This window comes from Natrix helvetica (genome assembly GCF_964273705.1).
Source record: "Natrix helvetica genome assembly, chromosome: 5".
NCBI classification, from domain to species: Eukaryota; Metazoa; Chordata; class Lepidosauria; order Squamata; family Natricidae; genus Natrix; species Natrix helvetica.
The window spans coordinates 49917270-49941394 of NC_138551.1; the positions used below are offsets into that span (position 1 = coordinate 49917270).

The 24125-nt window shown below is 40.0% G+C and overlaps 1 protein-coding gene across 3 annotated transcripts in view; it reads left to right on the forward strand.

Annotated features, from left to right (window-relative positions):
* Positions 1–24125, forward strand: part of ARMH3 (armadillo like helical domain containing 3) — a 148955-nt gene that overhangs the window by 12091 nt on the left and 112739 nt on the right. For all 3 annotated transcript variants that reach the window (XM_081956431.1, XM_081956429.1, XM_081956430.1), the window contains 9 exons: positions 3244–3300; positions 3979–4022; positions 5217–5277; positions 5506–5552; positions 8337–8412; positions 16079–16172; positions 18208–18309; positions 21547–21605; positions 22821–22886. In XM_081956431.1, coding sequence (XP_081812557.1) covers positions 3244–3300; positions 3979–4022; positions 5217–5277; positions 5506–5552; positions 8337–8412; positions 16079–16172; positions 18208–18309; positions 21547–21605; positions 22821–22886 — 606 coding nt within the window. The remainder of the gene's footprint in view (positions 1–3243; positions 3301–3978; positions 4023–5216; positions 5278–5505; positions 5553–8336; positions 8413–16078; positions 16173–18207; positions 18310–21546; positions 21606–22820; positions 22887–24125) is intronic.

Genomic DNA, 24125 nt, shown 5'->3' on the forward strand with positions numbered 1-24125 from the left:
GTTTTTTTGGTCTTTCTAAAGGAAAGGTTTATTTGAGATTCTGTTATGCTTAAACTATTCCCCCCCTTTCTGTTTAGTTTGCAGGTGGCATATAATATTTTGATAATGTTCAGCTTTTGATGAATTTCTAGGGCATGAGTTTCATTGTTTTCTAAAAGTTGCTGAAATCTATAATTTTCTGATTGAAGAAGCAAAATCTATCAAACTTCTTTAATTTCTGTGGTTCCTTTGGGATAGTAATGCTATCTCTAGTCAGCACAAAATGCATAAAAGGGAAATAAGCATAAAAGTATTATACTTTTGGCAAATTTGGCATCTTTAATAACTTATTTTTTTGCTTTGCTTTGAAGCTGAAATAATTTTCAGATGGTATATATAATGCTAGATAGAGACATTTTTTTTAAAAATAGATATTTCTTTTAATCAGGCATGGGAAACATTCTTATCATATCTAGAATTCTGTAATCGTTGTGTGCATCCTGTTTGTAACAATGAAAAACTTTTCTTGCTGATCATATGTATAAATAAGTGTGTATGCATTTTTATTTGCTTTCTTGGATCCTCTTAATTTGGTTGCTACTGTTGCTAATCATACTGTTTTCTCCAGAATCTTGAAAGTGGTTAAGTTGTTCCATTAGGTCAGTGCTTCTCAAATAGTGGGGCTCCGTAAAGGGTGGCGCGAAGGCTCCCTTTCCATCTGGGTGCAAACGAAGAGCCAGGAGCAACAGGCAGGGTCCCGCCACCACGTTCAACAGTTTGCTTTCAAATGGGCTCAGCCCGTGTGTAAATCTCCTCTTGCAACCCTCGCTTGCTCTGGGGATGAAGAGTAGCGGGCGGCTGCGAGGGGGTGCTCAAAGAGGTCTTTGTGGCCTCGCTCGCGTCTCCTCTGGGCTAACTGGCGGCGAAGGCGGCAACGGCGGCGGCGAAGGCGGCGGACTGGAGTTTCCCGACGAGGTTGCCTGTCCGACCAGCCCCCGCTGGCTCCTGGCTGAGGGAGGAGCTGCCGCTCCGCCTTCTCCGAGCGGGATCTGCGCCCTGCAACTGGCCGCGGTGGGCGAGGGGAAGCGGGAGCTGAGGCCGCCTGGTGGGCGCGGACGTCCCTTCACGCTGACCAGCCTCTTGCTCGGGCTACCCTGCAGCCCGCCGGCCGACCAAATGACTGACCTGCAGTCCCAAAGCGAAAGGAAAGCGGTCGGGCGGAGGGGGCGCTCCCTTCTTTTGGCAGCCCCTGTCCGGCGAAGGAAAGGATGGCAGAAAGGCCGGCCTGGCCCCGGGCGCTGTGCGGGACTTCGGAAACCAAACATGAAAGAAAGATTGGATGCCACCGGGGCAGCCCGCGTTGCTTTGCAGCTTCATTGGAAGGCCCAAATTGGAAGCAAAGCCAATCAATTTTAGTGGGTCTTAACTCTCCGGTAGATAAGACACAACAGTGTCACCCAGCATCTGACTTCTCGTCGGAAGCGTTGCATTATTCAATACAGTGTTATGCAGAGGTGTACTTATAACAATTTTATAGACAAATGATACTATTTACAGTCGCGCGGGGGCGCGCGAAATGTTTTCTTCTTCCTAGGGGGGGCATGACAGAAAATAATTGAGAAGCACTGCATTAGGTTAAAAAAGTAATTTCATTGAATATAATTTATGCTTTATGATGTTAGTGTTTTATTTTCTATAACTTTTTAGACATATTTCATATTTAATAAAACAGCTGCTCTGGGGTTTATTATTGATCCAGCTGGTCTTTTTAGTTTTTACTACCAAATCATTCTGATTTATAGAAATTGTCCAACCTAGTACACAATTTCAGTTTATTGTCAGACTGAGAGCTTTGCTGCTCCCACCAAAGGCCTTCTTTATAACTATTTGACTTTGTTGACCATAAAGAGGCAACTTCATAGATGACAAGCATTCCTTGTCATTATTGATTTCACATTTTTATTGTTTTGGCTCAGAAGTCTTTGGTACTCAGTTGTGAACATCAGGCTTCTGAAATACTAATTCAATAAAATAATTAGTCATAAACTAAGAAATGGCTTTTATTACTTTAAACTTCTAATGTGCCGGTAAGTTTATGTGATCCGGGTTTTTTTTTTTTAAAGACCCACAGCATTAATTATCTTAAATGGTAAGACTAAAAATCAAGCTAAGGAATCTGACCTTATGCTTTCAGACATTGCTAGCCCATGGTTTGGTGCATCATTTAGCTCTAAGAAAATTGTATAGGAAAATTTGTTTAGATAGCTCCCCTACTATAGTCAAAGGAAGCAGGTTTTCTATGAGGTTTAAAGTAGTGCAGTTTTAGATATATGCACTCAGAAATCAACCCTACAGAGTTCAGTTTAAGTGTGTGTGTGTGTGTGTGTGTGTATCTATCTATCTATCTATCTATCTATCTATCTATCTATCTATCTATCATCTATCTATCTATCTATCTATCTATCATCTATCTATATGTTTTCGTAGATATACATATACATATATATATATATATATATATATATATATATATATATATATATATATATATATATATATATATATATATATATATATATAATGTTGTATTTGTGCTGATAAATAAATAATCCTCCCATATTTGGGCATACCAGGGGTTGTAACACAAATGCATGCATATGCATATGCACATGCATATGCATATGCATATGCATATGCACATATATACATATATACATATATACATATATACATATATACATATATACATATATACATATATACATATATACATATATACATATATACAACATATACAACATATACAACATGTGCACATGTGCACATGTACACATGTTCACACACACACACACACACACACACACACACACATATATATATATATATATATATATATATATATAATTTATATATTTGTGTAACTTTAAAGAGATCTCCCACAGCCATCCATTTGTCTTATCCGCAATTAGTTTTTTCTTCTTCGTTATGCAAGTATAAAATATATGTCTCTGAACTCTGCCTGTGGTCTTACTATCCAGTGACTACAAAACACACACGTGCTAGAAATGTTGCAACAATTCTTCTTTCAGAAAATACTTTCCTGCCAAGGGTGAAATCATGAGTTACATGCAGTAAAGTAGAAAACTACCATTTTAATAGAAATTGTATGAATTTACTGTGATGAAAAAATGAGCAACATTTTAATGAGGTTGTTAACTTTGCTGATAATTAAGTTAGCTCATAACTTTCTTTTCCCTCTTGCAGTCTGTGAATCCTTATATAGGAAAACTGTCTATCATAGATGATGAAGCTACACTCAATGTGAGTATGAGGTTGTACATTTTGTGCGATAGAATGTTAGGAATAAAGTGAGAAATGAAAAGTGAATTAAAAAGGATGCTCAGAGGTGCTTTAGGTTCCATATCACATCTGAATAATATTGCAGTACATATGCATGCTGCGTAGTACATTGTGCTTATTTCTATTATTCCTAACTCTTTCTGGCTTTTGAGGATCCCATGATTTTAAAAAAACAGATTCAACCCTGTTGTTAAATTATTTTGACTCTTCCAGGAGAATTGCTAATATGATTTAAAATGTTTATCTCATTTTTATGGCATTTTATATCCTGCATTCCTCTCACCCCAATTTAAGGCAGAATATTGTACATTGAATCCTCATAACAAACTTCTAAGTGAGGTTAAACTGCCAAGATCACTTAGGGAACTTAATCAAAAATGTTGACAGTGATTATTTTAATATATTACTCTTATAATCCAGTCAATATACCAGACTGAGTCCAGTTGGAATGAGTCTTCTTGAAAAGCATTACTGTATACAACTTACTTGGAGAATAGTCAGAATCTTGCATAAAACGAGGTCTTTGGTTCACTAACAAGTGTTTAAAGTGTTACAGTAATGATCCAAAACATTTTGGGAGCAGAGAGTTGCACTTCTGCCCTAATTCATGCGGATCTTTCTCTTTTTCTCTTCTTGCAGGGAATGGGTCTTGTAGTTGCCCAGGCATTATCAGAATACAACCGGTAAGTTAAAGAATGTATGTAAATTAAATGAATATTTTCCCGAGAAAATGTATTCATATTCCTACTGGCAAAGTTGTGAAATAAAAGGATTTTCGAAATGCTTATGGCATTCTTTTTTTTAACACACAGGCTACATTTATTTGCAGTTTTTGATTCCCAGTATATCATTTAGCTGTCTCAAAAATCAGTTTTGGTGAAAGCAGTTTAAATTAGAAACTGGTACTATAGACTAGGTAAATCTTGGTTCTCTTCATTTAATGTTCAGATATCCCGATATCAGCGAGTGTGATTGCTTGAAGGAAAGAACTGTATATCATTTCTATCAGGAAAGATCATGTTGTAAACACTAGTTGGTTTCCAGTCTTACTTTTTTGAATGTTACAGGACTTCCTTTAGGTCAGGGGTGTCCAAACTTGGGAACTTTAAGACTTGTGGACTTCAACTCCCAGAATTCCACAGCCAGCCATGCTGGCTGGGGAATTCTGAGAGTTGAAGTCCACAAGTCTTAAAGTTCCCAAGTTTGGACACCCCTGCTTTAGGTTGATGTACAATTATATCCTCTGCCTTTTCATCACTTTGCTAGCAATAATTCACTGTTGTAAGAGAAAGCCCAGAAATTTAAATGCACTTTTTGCAAATTGATTTTGTGTCTCAGTAGTGAGAGAAAAAGAATGCACAAGAAAGAAGGGCAAAGAAAACTAGCTTAGACTTTTTAAAATACCCGAGAGGGGGCTCTAAGGCAACTAGTTTACATGGAAAGTTCCCAATTGTATCCTTGAGATTTGTTCTGTTGAAGCATCTTGTGGACCAGTGCTGCTGAGAAATAGAAAAAGGTTATGTTTCTGCATGAGAAAATGAAGGCAAATCAATATAGAAATAAACAAAGAACTCAAAGCATATTTTGTATAATAAGCGGCATAGGAATGGATGGAACATTAAATTCAAAAGGCTTTTATAAATCATGTTCTTAGATATCTTTCATTATCGAGTTTGTTAGAAAGGTAAGTTTTTGTATTTCCCTTTGGCATCTGATGCTATTTCTTTCCTTTAAAATAAATCCAGACATCATTTGGAGGACCTGTATTTTTTTAAAATAATGTTTATGTCATAATTAAAAGAACAGATGTTTCTTGCTCTGTAATGATGCTCATGGCGACATCTGTTGTTTTATCTCCCACTGCTGTTCTTGTTCAGACAGTTCAGAGACAAAGAAGAAGAACATCAGAGCGGATTTTTCTCAGCCTTGACTAACATGGTAAGAAATCAGTGACTGTTGTCAGTCAATGCTTGTCGTGCAAGGAGCCTGGTCTAAGAGATTTGCAGGAGGAGATGTAGAATCTTTCTGTACATGTTATAATGGGTTGAAATCCTGACTATATAAAATACAAAGGCTTCTCTACTACCTTTAGCCTTGTGGACCAGATAGGTTAGGGGAAGACTTCAAGATATCCTAAAGCTATGCAATACTGCTTTTTTTCCATAGGTGGGCAGTATGTTCATTGCTGATGCTGATGAAAAAATCTCCGTCCAGTAAGTACATCCATCCGATGGCAAATTTAATTCTTTGATTTAGAAGTCTAAAGTATAATCTATTACTTAGTGGAACTGGCACCTAATCTTCTAGCTCAGCAATCAGTACTGGAGATAATAGCATAAATTCTATCTAGAATATGGGCAAACTAGCAGATGCTGCATTTGCATTTTGAATGTGTTTAAGTGAAGGGTTTTTTTGCTCTTATTCATTGTAAATACAAAGAACAAGTAGAAAGAATTGCAATACACAGGAGACTAAGCTAGCATTATTGTGGAGCAGGAGCATCATTCGTCCCATAATATTCCGTATCTAAAAGCTAAGTCCAGGACACTACAGATAGTCCTCGACTTACAGCAATTCGAAGTTTTAACAGCACTGAAAACAGTAGGACCATTTTTCACACTTGTGAACGTTGCAGCATCCCCATGAACATGTGATTTGCATTTGGATGCTTGACAGTTTATTCACATTTATGACAGTTGCAATGTTCTGGGGTCATGTGATCTCCTTTTGCGACCGTCTGACAAGCAAAGTGGATGAGGAAGCCAGATTCACTTAACAGCAGTGTCATTAACTTAACAACTGCCGTGGCTGACTTAACAAATGTGGCAAGAAAAGTTGCAAAATGGGAAAAAAACTCACTTAACAAATTACTTATTTAGCAATATAAATGTTGGGCTCAATTGTGGTTGTAAGTTGAGGACAACTGTACAAAAATAAGTAATTTTCATGATATTTTGAGCTGAAGACCATGAAAAATGAGGATTAATGGATAAATGCAGTTAATGAAAGCTCACAGTGAGGATAATAAAGCCAGGTAAGACCTGATTTACTGACATATTCTGTGACAATGGCAAAGAAGGCTTGCTTGGCTGCCCCCTGCTATCCCTGCATCTATGCAATATAGACTGGTGGAGCTATTTAAAATAATTAAATGTTAAAGGTCTTTTAAAGGCCTAGAACATCTTGTTGTGGTAGTCTTAAATGTTGTAGATAAAAAACAATGAATTTGAAATGTCAGACGTTCTGGTTTAGAAAAGTCAGTGAGAGCACCATCCTGTGCTTTAATATGTATACTTACCAGCTTATGCATTCGGAGTATATATAAATTGTTTGGATGATGCAAGCTTACCACCCTTCCCAGCTTCCCCTTACCACCAAGGATATGAAGAGTGAGTCAATTTTTGAATCAGATCTTCCTCATTCTATTTTAGTCACAGGTACTCATAAATGTCAGATCAGAGTTCTTTTGAATTCAGTATGTTAACATCACATGTCTTTTCCATTCCTGTCGTGAAGAAATGTATGAATTTTGGTAAGTCAAAAGAAGCAGAACAGAATCCTTTTCTTTCTAGGCTAATTAAATTCATTGCATGCACTTATTTCTAGCTTAATCCTAAAATTGCCTCTCACCTATTTTGGCCATGTCACGTGGAGGGATTCACTGGAGAAAGCAATTTTGGAAGAGATAGTGATAAAAGAAAACCAGGTCACCCAAGATCATGGTGCTTGGACACCATCAAAGCTGACACCAACCAGAGCATAGAACACCTCAGAGAAATAGTGCAAGATAGGAAGATGTGGAGAGACCTGGCCTATTGAATCACCAAGATTTGGACACGACTGAATGGATGACATCATCATCATTTCCAACTTGGAGAGATGCATCTATACAGCATCTATGTGCTGTATAGTTGTTGCTGAATGTGCATGAAAAAAGAGGCAGCACCTAATCCAGCACCCCAAATATAACTAAGCATATTGGAATTTGAACCTGATCTGTTAAGGCCTGATCTGCCTCTTGGATGAAAAATATTTCAGTTTCATTTTAACTTCTAAATGCATATAATTCTTGATTTATGACCACAATTGAGCTCAAAATTTCCATTGCTAAGTAAGACAGTTGTTAAGTGAATTTTGCCCCATTTTATGACCTTTCTTGCCACAATTGTTAAGTGAATCACTGCAGTTGTTAAGTTAGTAACATGGTTAAGTGAATCTGACTTCTCCATTGACTTTGCTTTTCAGAAGGTCACAAAAAGTGATTGCATGATCCTAGGACCATGATGGCGAACGTATGGGGCGAAAAACAACCCAACGCGCAAACCAGAAGTTTGAAAACAGACTTCGGGTTTGCGTGTTGGGCCATTTTTCTCCCTCCGGAGGCTTCAGCAGGTTTCCCTGAATGGAAGGGTGAACGGAACATACCTTACTAATTCTGTATAAATGCACTAGTTGCCAGTGTGTTTCTGATTTCAGTTGAAAGTGGTGATTGGTTTATAAAACAAAAAATGTTCGAACTGTTGGTAAGCATGAAAGACAGAACTTTCACACTGATTTCTTCCATATTGTTACAGCTTTCTGCAGTCATTTCCAGTGACAGTTCTGCCCACTGTATATAAAATGCATTATTTGCTTCTTTCTAATCACAAATTAGCATACTTCATAACCTGTTCCTGTTCAAGTACAGGGTTATTTTAATTGATCTTGGTAGGTACATAATGCTATTTTGTTTTATTTTATTGTATCTCTTAAATGTTGTGATTCACCATGTGAAGACTATTTTTACACAATACAGTTTATTATGTTGTATGACAAAATGGCTTATAATAAATAAGAGAAAACACTCTGAGATGATTTATGTTTCTGATTTGTGGGTTCTTCTGTTTTATTTGAGTGTCCAAAATAACCTCTTTCCCTTACTGTAACTTGGCAAAATGTTCCAAGAAATTTCAGTACTGCAAAAAACGTGTTTCTCTTCTGCTTTTTTTTTTTTGTAGAACTAATGAAGCTATCCTTTTGGCTCTTTATGAAGCTGTTCACTTGAATCGAAACTTTATCACTGTATTGGCACAGGTGTAGTACAATTCACTTTTGTACATCTGAGGAGTCTGTAGAATCTAAATTGAAAAATAGCTTAGACCTCTGAAGATAGCTGTTCTAACAGAGATTTAAATTCATCCTGTTTGTGTGTTTGTTAAGTTTGTTTGCTCTGTTTGATCTCAGTAACTTCCTAATATTTCGATTTGGAAGTTGGAAAATACGTTCCTTTAACTGGAATATCTAAAGCATTTCTGTTTGCGCCCCCCCTCCCCAAGACAGGAGGCTGATCAAGTATCTATACAGCTCTCAGCCCAAAATGGGATGGGTCCTGTGGTGGGATTCAAATTTTTTTACTACTGGTTCTGTGGGCATGGCTTGGTGGGCGTAGCATGGCTTGGTGGGCATAGCTTGATGGGTGTGGCACGGGAAGCATACTGTAAAATCTCCATTCCCACCCCACTCCAGGGGAAGGTTATTGCAAAATCCCCATTTCCTCCCGATCAGCTGGGACTCGGGAGGCAGAGAATAGATGGGGCGGGGACAGTCAGAGGTGGTATTTATCGGTTCTCCAAACTACTCAAAATTTTGGCTACCAGTTCTCCAGAACTGGTCAGAATCTCCTGAATACCACCTCTAGGTGGGTCAACCACTAGAGATTATAGTGTTAGAGTGGCCCCATGAGACTTAGGTTCTAGTCCCACTTCAGCTATGGAAAGTCAGGGAGTGATTTTGGCCAGTCACTTTGTCTTAGGTCAAACTGTCTCACGGGGTTCTGTTGTGGGGGTTGATAAATAGGACAAAGATGCATTCAGTATACAGTATTGATTTGCATTCCTGTGCAAAAGATGAGATTTAAATCTAACAAATAAATATAATCAATTACTGAATCAAGAAAGAAGTTAGTTTTGAATTTATTTACTCATTTGGCCAGCATGTATGCTATAATATGCTATACAACAAGCCAGAGTTGTAAAGAATGGTACTTCACTCCCTTTTGAATTCTTCAGGTCATGTTTATGAAAGGAAGGGAAGATAAGTAGACCTGGAACATATAAAATTGTCCCTAAGTTGAGTCAAGAATATCATACATAGTCGTGAACATTTTGATTCAAACTATCTGTCAGCTGATTAATAATAATAATAATAATAATAATAAATTTAAATTTATTAGCCGCTCCCTTTCCAGACAGGACTCGGGGCGGCGTACAATGGAGTATAAAACAAAAACATGTATACAAACACATAAACCTACATATATACAGGACATAACATGCACGGAGGAGGTAACAAATTACATCACATTAGACAATTAAAAGTCACCATTAAAATACCCCAATTGTAAAAACACAATTTAAAATTTAAAAATTTAAAAAATTTAAAAGAACTGTCAGGAGGAATAAGAAAAAATTTACGGTTGAGCCAGGCCAGATAATTGAAAGAGGTGGGTCTTCAACTGTACACGGAAGGAGCGGAGATCGGAAGTAGTCCTGATGTCACGGGGGAGGTCATTCCATAGGGCTGGGCCCATCACAGAGAAGGCTCTGCTCCTGGGTGTCGCCCCCCGACACTGTTTGGCGGACGGCACCCGAAGAAGTCCTCTCTGTGTGAGCGGATTGGTCGTAGGGATGTATGGGGCAGGATGCGATCCTGCATGTAGCTAGATCCTGTGCCATGAAGCGCTTTAAAGATCATAATCAAAACCTTGAAACGCACTCGATAGACTACAGGAAGCCAGTGCAGCTCGCGCAGGAGAAGTATTACAGGGGAGTATCTCGCCCTCCCCATAATCACCCGCGCGGCCGCGTTCTGGACCAACTGCAGTCTCCGAGTGCATCTCAAGGGAAGCCCCATGTAGAGAGCATTGCAGTAGTCCAGGCGAGACGTCACTAGCGCATGGGTGACTGTGCGTAGGGCATCCCGGTCCAATAAGGGGCGCAATTGGCGCATCAGGCGAACCTGATGGAACACCCCCCTTGCCACGGCTGTTACATGGTCATCCATGGACAGCCGGGCATCTAGGAGGACGCCCAAATTGCGCACCTGTTCCATGGGGGCCAGTTGCACGCCCCCAATGGCCAGAGATGGAAGCAACTGGTTGAACCGGGAGGCCGGAAGCCACAGCCACTCCGTCTTGGAAGGGTTGAGTTTTAGTCGGTTGTCATCCATCCAGACCCGTACGGCCTCCAAACACCGGGACATCATTTCGACGGCCTCATTGGGGTGGTTCGGGGTGGAAATGTATAGCTGAGTATCATCAGCATACAGATGATATCCCACCCCAAAACCACGGATGATCTCGCCCAGCGGTTTCATGTAAGTGTTGAACAGGAGAGGCGAGAGCACCGACCCCTGAGGCACCCCACATGTGAGCGGCCTCCGGGTCGATCTCTGCTCCCCTGCCAACACATGTTGCGTCCGGTCAGAGAGGTAGGAACCAAACCACCGTAGAACGGTGCCCCTGACTCCCAGCCCCTCTAGCCGGTGCAACAGGATACCATGGTCGATGGTATCGAACGCCGCCGAGAGATCTAATAGGACCAGGATAGAGGAACAGCCCCTATCTCTGGCCCTCCAGAGATCATCAACCAATGCGACCAAGGCCGTCTCCGTGCTGTGCCCGGGTCGGAAGCCGGACTGGCGCGGGTCTAGATAATCATTCTCCTCCAGGTGACGTGGGAACTGTTGTGCTACCACACTCTCTACAACCTTCGCTAAAAAAGGAAGGTTGGAGACAGGACGATAATTGACTAGGTCCATTGGGTCCAGGGAAGGCTTCTTGAGCAGGGGCCTCACCACTGCCTCTTTCAAGGCGGTCGGTAGAAGCCCCTCGCCCAACGAGGCGTTCACTAGGCCCAGGAGCCAGTCGCGTGTAACCTCCCAGGATGCCAGTACAAGCCAGGAGGGACACGGGTCCAATAAACATGTGGTAGGTCGCAGACGTCCACGCAACCTGTCCAAATCCTCGATGGCAACCGAGTCAAATTCCTCCCAAAGCGGTCCCTCAAGACTTGCCGCAGGCGTCTCAGCTGGACTACTGAAAGGGGCCCATCCCTTCCGGATTTGAGCGACTTTGTCCTGTAGATATTTCCCAAACTCCTCTGCTCTGCCCTGTAAAGGGGCTTCCCGCGGTCTCTCAAACAAGAGAGAGCGAGTCACCCGAAACAGGGCGGCAGGGCGGTTATCTGCGGACGCAATAAGAGCGGCACAATATTGACGTTTGGCCGCTCTTAATGCCACAAGGTACGTCCTCAAATAGGCTCGTACCTGTGTTCGGTCAAATTCGGAACGGGAGGATCTCCAACGGCTCTCTAGGCGTCTCTTGTGGCGTTTCATCACCCTTAGCTCCTCGGTAAACCAAGGGGCCAGGGTGGTTCGTCGCCGCAGGAGAGGCCGCAAAGGCGCCACCCGGTCTAGGGCCCCGGTAGTCGCACTATTCCATGCGTCTACCAGGTCCTCCACTCGGGGGCGGGTCAGGTCCACAGGAGGTGGCCCAAGCTCTGTCTGGAACCTATCTGGTTCCATCAGGCGCTTGGGGCGGAACCATCTAATACCTTCCGGTTCCGCCTCCCCGCAGCGGGGTGTAGCACCGGGGAAGTCAAGCCGGAGAAGTGAGTGATCTGACCATGACAGGGGAGTAATAATTGAATCCCCTATTCCCAGATCACTCGTCCACTGGCCAGAGACAAAGGTCCAACGTGTGGCCTCCCTCGTGAGAAGGGCCCTGAATTAACTGGGTCAGGTCCATGGCTGTCATGGAAGCCATGAACTCCCGAACCCCCTCAGACGCTTCTCCCATCGACGGCAGATTAAAATCCCCCATCACTAAAAGTTTGGGGGTCTCAACCGCCACCGATGAGATCAGCTCGAGGAGTTCAGGCAGGGCCGCTGGTGTATAGCGAGGAGCCAGGTATACTATCAGCAGGCCCAACTGCCTCCCTGGGCCCCATCTCACGACGAGGGACTCACACCCGGATGTCTGTGGCACAGTGGACTCTCTCGGCTCCAAGTCTTCCCGGATAATCACTGCTACCCCACCGCCCCTTCCCTGGGCCCGAGGCTGGTGAAATGCTCGATAACCTGGCGGGCACACTTCCACGAGGGGTAAACCTCCCTCGTGGCCCAACCAGGTCTCGGTTATTCCTGCGAGGTCCGGCTCCCCCTCCAAAATTAGATCGTGGATGAGGGGGGCCTTATTGACAACGGACCTCGCGTTGCATAACAGCAGTCTCAGGCCTTGGGTCTGTAGATCCTGACCACCTAGTATGCAGGGGTTGGTACAAACGACCGGGAATGACCAAAAACCCCGGTCTCCCAACCGACTACGCGCTCTTGATCTGTCCTCGCACCTGCCCCTCCCCACGACCGTTGGTATCAAGGAGCCCTGCGTAGGAATGCTATCTTCCCTCTCCTCCCCCACTCCGCTCCCTCCTCCTTCGACCACACCTAGGTGCCTGGCTCTCCCATCCCTCCTGACCTGTTCCCCCCCCCCACCCCTGGAACCCCTTACAATTTTTAAAAAACAATTAATTAAAAAACCCCTCAATGTGCGCTTCCTCCACCTCTCTGGGTTAATGAACCCGTCCTCGAGGTGGGCCCTTGAGAGGGCAGGAGGCCATAACTGCGAGAGGGGGGACTCCCGCAGTAAAATAAGGTCAGACCTCGCATACATGATAAGTGATAAATAATAAATACACCGGGCTAAAGATGGATTCTGGGTGCTAAAGGTGTTAAATAAGTCTACCCGTTAAAAATCATGACAGAACGGCAACCAAGATTACAAGATGAGAGAGATGGGTAAAGAAATAGGTAGAAGTGGCTAAAAAATAAGTAGGGCCTATAATCCACAATTCTCAATAGTAGGGGGTTAGGCAGTTCTTAAAGATCCGTAAGAGAGTGAGCAGATGATCCATAGCGGGCGGGGGGGGGGGTTCAACAGCTCCCCGCAGTCCTTCCAAGCCCCAGGTGGTAAGGGGTTAAGCCGTTCTCAAAGTCTATACAAGACAAGCGGATAATCCATAATGGGCAGGGGGGTGGTGTCGACGGCTCCCCGTGAGCCTTTCAAGCCCCAGCGTCGCCTCCGCGCCATTTCAGGCGGCCTCTGTTATTCACTCCACACCTTCTGCCGGCCTCCGGCGCCCTCCAACAACTCCGGCGACTCCGATGTTTCAAGCCCAGCTCAAACCTCCCACGACCTCCACTGGGCTTCTGGTAGGCTCGGGGCTCCCAGCGGGTCCAGCGGGTCGGGGGACTGATGTTTAGAGCCCCCAATGATCTTCCGGGCTGCCACTGCCACCAGCGCCTCCCTCCGCCTTCCTCCGCCTTCTCTCGTGTGGGACGCCATCGTGTCCCCGTCGCTAGCCGCTCAGGGCGTCGCTGGTCTCACCTCGGGCTGTCGTAGCTGTCGTGGCTTGCAAAAACGCCCGCAAACGCCGGCCAAACAGATCGTAACCGCCAAGACGCCAGCTCCAGCAGCCACAGAGTCTCCCGGAGTAAGCCGACGCGCCCGCACGCCGACCGCCATTTCCCGGCTCACTACAGATTTTCAAAAAACACCGATTTGCTTTCTTCCACTCTCCTGTGCCGTCCGGTCACCCTGGGGGACCACTAGGGTCCTGAAATAAGCCAGGGTGGTCATTGGGTAGGTTCGTGGTCCTATAGGATCCAAAACTATACAATATCTTTCCCTTCTTTTAAAGTGCTTTGAAAATTCTGGTAGGAAAAAAAATGCCTTTTAGGTATACTGTCGGAAAGCAACCATATATTTAGTATTACATATATTGACGGCAGCAGAAATCATATATGCTAAATATTGGAAAAATGCAAACACCCCACCGGATGATGATATAATTAGGAAAATTTGGGATTGTGTTGAAATGGATAGATTAACCTTAAAAATTAAAGAAATATTATAGGACATGAAATAAATTTTATGAATGGATAGAGATAAGAGGTTGAAATGAGAGGGAAGTTGACAAATGTTAATAACTGTTAGTATGGAAAATAAAGACGCTATAGAATTATGGATATAATATGGAAAAATTGTAAATAGGTTAAAGCTCATTTTCTTTTTTCTTTGGTTGTATTGTTATAATTACTGTAAATATATTATTGTTATAGTTATTAGCTTGTTAAGTATGTTAAGGTTTGCTATTGATTTTTCTTTGGCTTTGCTTTATTTGTAATTGTTACCCTGGCAGGGCATAGTCTTTTCAGTAAAGTATATAAAAAAAATTCTGATAGGGATCAATCTCCACTATTTGTCTTTTTATTTATGCAGAGTCTGTAGAAGCTTGCAAAAATAGTTTTTTTAAAAATTTATCTCTGCCATTCTGAATTTTGTTCCTGGGTGCTTTTAGCTGATGTTTATATGTAGTGAATATTGGTTCAAATCTGGTTTAAATGAGTCTGAATAAAATCAAAATTTAATCATGCTGCTAGTGTACTTAGGTTGCTCCAAATAAATATTTCAAGGTGTACTGTGTCATTTTAAAAAGAAACTCTGTATCATAAATAATAAATCTAGCATAAAGATGTGAGTAGTTTACATACATGTTTTGTTTGATGTTGGGATCATAGCTATGATGAAGATAATAATTTATGTATGAGAGTTGCTTTGTTCACTTTGTTCATTTTTGTGTGACCTGGATGTTTTAGAGCAGTGCTGTGCAGGATGCATGTCGGCTAAAGCCTTTTCAGTTGAACAGTATAGGAATTACTGCAGTTACTGCAAGCTTAAATTTCAGAATTGCCACGCCGGCATCTTGCTGCTAGGCGGTGCTGTTACACTTAGCTGGAAGAAGAGTTATAAAACCTGATTATAAGAGAACCCCAGTCATTAAACTATGGAAATTGAGTCATTTGTGTGCATTATTTTCAATGGACAGTTTATTTCAAAGTTGGCCTTGGAGGTTAATTTAAAACAAATTGAGAAAATGTTAGTTAATCCTTATAAGATTAAGTGCAGAATCCATGAATAAACCCAGCTTTCAAAATTTCTGCCATAGCAGGCCCCTGTGTGAACTGACATGAAATATTGTACAATTAAAAACAGATTGGTACCGTAATTCCAAAATGCATTTCAAAATCTGCTTGCTGCTGAGAGAACATTTGGAAATACGTTGATATGAAAGGTACTCTGTGAAACTGACTTCATTATTTCACAGTTGAGCATAAAATAGAATAATATGCTGATGTAAAGTCTTGCCTGTTTTTATGGATGACAGTATTACAAATGGAACCCTATAGTTAAATCAGCAATTAGATGGGGAGCTTCTGGCTGAGATGAAATGTAGAAAGGACTAGTAGAAGCAGGCAGGCAGAACAGGTAACAGTAATAATATTTGTGTAGCCTTGTGTTCTCCTGAAACACCTGGGTTAAGCAGCAGGGTAGCAACATGATGCATTGACTTGCTGTATAATCAGGAATATATTAAGAGAGGGGATGGAAGAAGAGGGAAGGAAATATTGCTTTCATAGCAACTTTTGTAAGAAGATTAATTTTAACTTTTAAAAAGCTGTTCAGTAATTTCTTATATGCATGGCAATAATGACAGATTCTAGCAAGGATTGTAGGTGTGATAAAATAGCAGAAGAAAAATAGCTGCAGTATCAGGCATGGGGTAAAATTTACTAAGGGATAGTTAAGGTAGTAGAGGCATCACTGAGTGTAAATTTATTTGGATATATGTTTAATTCCTAGAGTCATCCTGAAATTGGTTTAGTGACAATGCCAGAAAGCCCAGTTCCAACTACACCTGTCACTCCCCTTGGAACCACACCACCTTCTTCTGATGGTGAGCCGTTCTATTTTTTTATACGTGTTTGTTGCATTTCTGTACTCTAGGGAAGAGGACAAGTGGCCCCTTTATGCAGAAAAGCATAAGGGCTTATAGATCCTGGAATCCTAGCAGAAATCCTCGTCAGGAACAGCTTATAGAAACATGATATTACTTGGCTTAATCACGAATTGTTCCCAAATGAGAATCTCTCTCTGAATGTTATTTTTATGTGATAAGACATTGCCCTTAGGCTGGTGGCGCATACATGCTTGGGCACATGAAGACGTGGATGGCCATCCTAGATAATAGGATCAGCTGTCTGTATCCGATTGCCTAGTTGCCCTGTGTGTGTCGACTGCTTTATGTGTTACAGATATCTTAATGGAAAAATAAGATATATTTCATAAAACTTTATAAGCATTTGAGTGAGAACGGAATCTTATCCTGTAATATAGCTGCTATTAAGGTCACTCTGGCATCCTGGTAGAAGAGTATTCTTCTCTGAGAAGATAAATTCTTCGTTGCCATGGATATCAAAAGCCTGTGGTTTTTTTTTTTAAAAAAAGAATTCTGTCTTCTACCTCTCTGTGTACGTATTCTATATGATGTTAAGGGTTGAGAGTTGCTTAAGCTTCTTTCATATTATTCATTGCAAATATATCTGCCCACACACTTCTTTTAATGCAGCAGGCAAAATTTGCGTGCATATCTTCAACTCTCTTTTCCTCTCATTTTCTAATTTACATAGACAAATCCAGATTGTTGTAAATATGCACAGAGAGTGCTAGTTTCCTATTTTCTGGAGATTAATTAATGTAATAAAATGAATTCTTATTTGGCCTGTTTCAATATAGACCTGACTTTATGGTTTTCATCCTTTTTCTGTACTTTCAGGGATTCGATGAATGTGTCCACATTAACTTACTCCCTATTATTTCTTACTTCCCTTCAAAAAAAAAGCATGCCAGGATGATTCCCACTCATACTGTGCCATTAAAAAATGCAGATGAATAAAGCAATATTTTGCTTTACATTTTATATTAGATATGGCCGTTTCAAAGTCAAAGCGCAGCTTATATCTTGAAGAATATAGCCCAGAGTACTTACGATCCTGAGTACTTTAACTGCTGCTGGATTTTGCAAAAGAAGTCTTGAGTCTTGGATTAGTTCCATTTTTTGACTTGTAACACAGATTAAAACTGTTCTAATGTTTCAAATTAATATTTATTTAGAAGATTTATTATGCCCTCCAAATCTGTGCAATTACAATTTTAGGTGGCACACATCAAGTTAAAAAAAAACTCCAAATAATAATTAGAATTTAAAAACATATACAAAAAAGAAACAAAAGCCATAACCAATATATTAGACCACCCACAGTCTGGGTTATCTAACATGCATACCATCTCCCAGAAAATGGGTTCATACATAATGCTGTCTCATTGTCTGGGGGAGAAACTAGGTTTTTAAAGCTTTCTGGAAGACTGACAAAGTGGGACTCGTCCTAATTGGGGGGGACGGATGGACGGGATTATTCAAAGAGCAGGTGCTGTCACAGGAAAACCACATCTCCTAGGTCCCATCAGATGATTTTGCCTCAGAGACAGGCAGTCCCACAAAGAGTTTCTTTTTGTGACCCATTTGTGCTACGCTTACGTTGCCCTAATCATGTCTGATTTTTGAGCAGCCTCCACAGCAGTAATCACTGTAAAATTAAATATAACCATATAAGAATTCCAAAATAATAAATAATTTCACAAATGCCAAGAAGCGACCATAACAAAATCCCTGTCCAAGGGAAATACTATGCTTTATTTGGGAGTGACCCCACTTCATTGTTTGTGGGTTCCAGTGGCAATGTTGCTTGATTTTTCTTATCTCCAAATTAATAATCTACAATGATTCCGCCTGATGCCATAAACAATTGTTAAAGACAAGACAAGGTTTGTAGTATTTAATAATAGAAACATGTTGCTTTACCTCCACTCGGAAGGATTTCAGAATGGTTTAAGTTCTACTGATGAGCAAACCTCCTCTGATTTTTTCCCAGTCATTAGCACTGTCGAGCTGCCCTTGGATGCTGATGTGCAGACAAGCAACCTGCTGATAACCTTCTTAAAGTACAGTTCTATTGTCATGCAGGATACCAAAGGTAGGCAGCTGTATCAATACAGCTTTGCATTTCTGAAATCCGTTGGGGGGGGGGGAAGGTTGTTACTAATTTAACTGCATAAAGCAATCTAGCTAATTCATCTTGAATAATAAATTTCTTCAGACTGACAGTATGAACTGCTTTCTTATTGCCAGATGACAATTATAAGAGATCAAGGAGCTTTGATGCTGAAGGAGAGAAAACCCAAATATAGAAGATAATGTGATTTGTCATGTTCTTCCAAGGAAATAAAACAGACAATTATATCTAAGAAAGCAAAGGATAGAGTGGTCTATGCCACCTTATTTCTGAGAATACCCCAAAGGGAATACTGCATAAGACAGAAGTCTGAGTTCAGAATAAACATTATGAACTCTTCAAAACACATGCGATGCGTCATAGCTACTGTGACTTGTTGTGAGTTGGTACAAGAAAGCTGCACCAAAGGTGATAAGGTTTGGCTTGAATTTAAACGTTTTGGCTTTCTATAAAGAGTAGCCTATTGGAAGATGGTGGTTCAAGTCTTATATGCTGTGGATGGATAACTCTGTATTCATTTCAACTGGCTCAGCCATAATGGCCTATGCACAAACGTGCACAGGCAAACTTACAGTTTTATATTATGTTGGCTGTATTCATACATTATTTTGATCATTTGTTGAATAAGATGGGTAGTCCTTCAAATCAGTAAAGTGCTCAATTCTTCAGTTTTTACTTCAACACTTCAACCCAATATCTGGGTGTGTGCACACAGTCTGTAGAAACATATGTGTTTATCTATGCCCGTATATGCATACAGTAATCAAATTTATTTTGCCTTTTATGTTTTTTATATCTATGTATGTCTTTTATATCTGTTCAAGTGTGTTTTTCCCTCCTTGGATAGTTTCTGTGGATTTTGTGTCAGCATTTTTAGTGGGATACGTGTCTGTTTCCTTACTGGACCTACATTTTCATAGAAAGATAAATGGTTAATTTTTATGTAGAATTCAGCCAGTACTTATTTAGTGACTACAACCTATGCCAGCACCTTTGTTATTAAGCAAAATGGTCACTAAATGAACCACATGACAGAGAGAAAGAGAGACTTCTGGTTCCTCTAATTTCAATTAGACAAAATTCTCTCATGCAGCAACATTGGCATTTTTCTCACTCTGGCATGCATTGCTCAGATGCAAAAATTTGGTTGCTAAGTGTGCATGTTGGCCAAAAATATTTTTTTACAACTGTTTGGCAATGTTGGATTTGTGAAGAATCACTGTGATAGTTGCTAAACAATGTTCTTGGGGATTTTCTTTTAGAGAATCACATTTGCTTTTCTATTAAATTACTCTCAAAGTGTCATGCTTACTTTTTTGCATATGAGGTCAAATCGTCCCCTTTGACTTGCACTTTGAGTTGAAATAGACATTAGTAGTCATGGAAAAAATATTGCCAAGAAGGATGAGATGGAAGGAGAAAGCAAATGTGGGAGGATAAACTTGAAGCATGTTTCTTTAATTGTTTGCATTTTGGTTGTTTTTGCTTTTCAGCATCATGGATTGCTGATCTGATTATAAAACCACACCAGGATTTTGAGATATGTGATATTGTTTCATTAAAATGGGAATTATAAACCATCTGAAATCATAAATTCAAGCTGGTTTATTTCTAGAAAGTTAACTGAGTGCTTGTAGTGTTTTTGAGCATTCTGATTTACCCCATTTTGGTTAAACCAATCCAGATTTGTAATGTCCAGGCTACGACATTGAATTAAATGATAGAAGTAGATGTGATGCGTCCCCAAATTTACCAAGGTAGCATTATGCAGTTCCTTTTAGATTTGCATTGCAGTTTGAATAACTACATGTGTAGACATTAAACATTTTTCTCTATATTGTGTTATAACAGTAATTTCTGCAAGTCATGGGTTGGTTTAAATTTCATTGTCAATATGAAAGCTTTATTTGCTCCCTGTTTAAATGCAGAATGCTTATAAATTATATTTGTGCTTTTTTCTGTGAATTGGGAGTATGGTAATATATCTGTATTGAATGCTGTACAATATTGAATAGTGGGAGTGACTGTTTATCTGCCACAATGATTGGAGTTTTCACAATTGATGCTTAGTTCAATTCTTGAAATATTTAGTATGGCAATACTTTATAATGAATCTCCTAATTACTTTTATCATGTTGTTGTTGTTTTATTTATTTGTTAATAGTCTCTACTTTGTTTGACAATGAGAAAGAGGAAATTCTAGTCAAATACAGTATGCAACTACATAGAATAGTCTTCACTGTGTTTCTTCTCACCCATAACAAAGGTCAAAATTGGCATTGTTCTTAGGGGACTTGTGCTAAGGGCACTATTGTATAATGCATTGGAGACATGGGAAGTTGCTTCAGTGCTAAAGCACAAAGCATTGCACTGGTTAAAGCAGTTAAGTAGCTAAGAAAATGCTGGTAAATAAACATATCACTAGTATATAACCACAGGAATCTAAAGTTAAATGCTTGGCATGAAGGAATAATGCATGCAGCGTAATCTCCAAGGATGAGACTTAACTGTGACACCTGAGCATGAGCAGTAAATCTCTGGATTTTGCTGTGAAAAGATAACAAGACTCTAAAGTATTATGAGTCTCTAGAGCTGCTGTTCCCGGAAAAAGAGCATTTTAGCTTGTTTTTCAATTGTCATCAATGGAGGTCAGGTGTGTTACTGATATTTAAAGGTACCTCTATACAGCTTTACAGTCACGGGTACTCGTAGAAAGTGAGCTAGATGTTGCAACAAATTAAGATTGACTAAGGAAGTTATGATTAATGTAGATTGGTAGTCTGCTTTCTCAGCCGGAAGACTAGAGCAAAACAGTGTGAAAGTGCATGAAAGTCATGCAATTCCTGGTTTATTGAAACCAGGATTCATTTGGGTGGGTCATTGAGAACTGCTACTACGGTAGTATGGGGCCAACAGTTATGCTGGGTGTTGTTTGATAGTCAAGAGACTCATCATCTCTTTAACAGTGGAAAATACTAGCGCTGAAGACTATAAAAAGAAGATAGTTCTGGGGTTAAAACCAAAAATAACAAAATCCTTGTTGTTATTGCGGGATCCTAGGTAGTAGCTTTGAAGTACTATGTTGTATCACCTCTTGCTCTGTTGTGCTTATGGATTTCTGTGATTTCTGATTTGCATATTGATCTTTTCACATGCTAAGGAATGATGGCTTATATGTGTCCTCATATTTGTTTGTAGATGAACACAGACTCCATAGCGGAAAGCTCTGCCTGATTATCTTAACCTGCATAGCAGAGGTAAGTTTTTCCTGTCCATATCCTCCATCTTAGTAGCACAAGTAAAAATCAGTCCCTTAGGATCTTTGCATTCCTTTATCTTCCTCCATCTCTGAAACTGAACAATAATCACTGCAGTTTTGAGAAATAGTCACTTGGTGAGATTTGGCTAACTGGAAACATACTTCTCATCTGGCTACAATTTTTATTAGGATAAAAAAAAATCAAGATTGCAATATTGGACTCCATTGTTTGTTTTTCACATTTAAAAGAAGGTTCTTTTTTCACTTTAGAAGACAAGGAGGCTTGGGAAAGGGAATTTACAATCAGAAATGGGAAACTTTTGAAGTGTAATGGTGCTTTCCTCTTTCCATTTTTATGAAAGAAAGAGTATTTGTTCATATCCAAATACTCTTTCTTTCATAAAATACTGGAAGAAGGTTGCAGTTTTAAAATTGGAGAAAGAAATATCGATAACTTGCGTTATGCTGGTGACATTAATTTAGTAGCACAAGATGCAAATAATCTGGAAACACTAGTAAAAAATATGCGACTAAGGATATATATTAAAGAAGACCAAGCTAATGACAAGTACTGCAACCTATCGTAGAACTGACAATGAAGATACACCGAAGTAGTGGATGTGTGGTATATCTATTCCTACAAATATCAAAATTATGAAGGCAATGATTTCCCCCATTTATGAAAACAAAATTTGGAATCTGAAGAAGTAGAAAAGAGTATCGACATTTTTTGAACTTTGATATTGGAGAGGACTTCTGAGAATTCCACAGATTATTAAGAAAACAAACATAATTCATATCAAAATCAAGTTAGGGTTTTCACTTCAGCTATAGATGACCAGGCTCAATGTATACTTTAATATATTATGCAAACATCTAGCTCTCTTCAAAAGTCTATAATACTGGCAAAGGTGGAAGGAAAGAGAAGAAGAGGATAACCAGCAGCAAGGTGGGTACATCCAGTTGCAGTAGAGATGGATGTGTTGCAGGAAAGCCTGAAGGACCAGGTTGGGATGGAAATTCTGGAGAAGATCTGTGTGGTCATTAACCAATTTGAATAATCATAATTAGTCAACTAGATGAAAAATACATTTGCATCATCTGCCAGGAGTAATATTTCAGATTGTTGCATTCATAAATGTTATCTTTCAATACTACTTTGATATTAAAATGTATGATTTTGCTTACTTTGGTTGTTTTTCTTTTTCCATAGGATCAGTATGCTAATGCTTTTCTGCATGATGACAATATGAATTTTCGTGTAAACCTCCACAGAATGGTAAGTTGTCTTGAGCAGGAACTCTGTTAGGTCAAAGTCAGCCTTGGATTTTTTCCTCTCTTTCACTTCTTGTTTGTATTACTGATATGGGTTTGATGTTTTTCAGCTGCTTTGTATTTTAACCTTTGTTAGTTTGGGTTTTTTATTTTATTTTATTTTATTTTAATTTAATTCTGTTTGCCACACAGAGTCACTTGTTGATGTTTAGCCACATAAATTGGATACATAAATAATGCTTTGGTATTAAGCTTTTGCATGGTGATGTTGGTAAATGTCTGAAGGTTTCTGGTGAACATTTGGTGTACTTGGTGTTCTGATCTTATTTTTCTTAATTTTCCCACCCCTATTCCAGTAGTTTATTGCAGACTGGCTCATAGTTGTGGTCAAACAGCCTCATCAAGATTTCTTGAGAGGGGTGAGCTTGTAGAACACAGTGGAGAGCAATTTGCATTGATGCAATGAGAGACAACTAGATCTACAGAAATATTAGGGAATAATATATATGTATGTATATTTTCATATGAGGACAAGGCTGAGTTAAATTGATATGGCTGATGCAATCAACTACTTTCCTATGGGATTTTCCTCCTGGCTATTTCAGGTGTCACTTTCTGCTCTTCTTAACATTTTTGGAAGCAGTTGGGACACTTATTAGCCCCATTAACTTCTTTCTCTGTTTCATCCTATACTATGTGACTGCAGGAGGAAAAAGTTAAAAATAGAATGGAGAAAGAGTGGAATTCCTAAAGCATTCATTTTTAGAGCAACTGTAGGATTTAATTTTGTTCCAGCAATAGATAAAGAAAGTTAAACCTTTGTTAACACTCTCTTTGGTATTCTTACAACACAAATGACAAAGGAAAGTGAGTTTAACCACGAACAACCCTGGGCTGTTTTGAACTAAATCTAATGTATTCTAACTCACTGACTGAGTTATGTTAAAGCCTCCCTGAGTCAGCTAATCAAAGTGTATTGGGCAAAGGCAGCCTGTATGTATCTTGTCTGAATAGCTGCTTTTTCTGTTTTTCTAGCTGATAGGTGATGATATAATGAATACATGAAAATCTGTCTAACTATCTCAGTATTTTCTCTCTACTCTGGTTGGTATTGCATTTGCCTAAGCTACCTTTTTGCTTTAAAGCTTAATGAACAAAATAACTGCAGGGAGAGGAAGTGAAGTAATATGCAGGATGATGTTATCATGGAAATTCCCAAAATTACATACTTGCATCTGACATC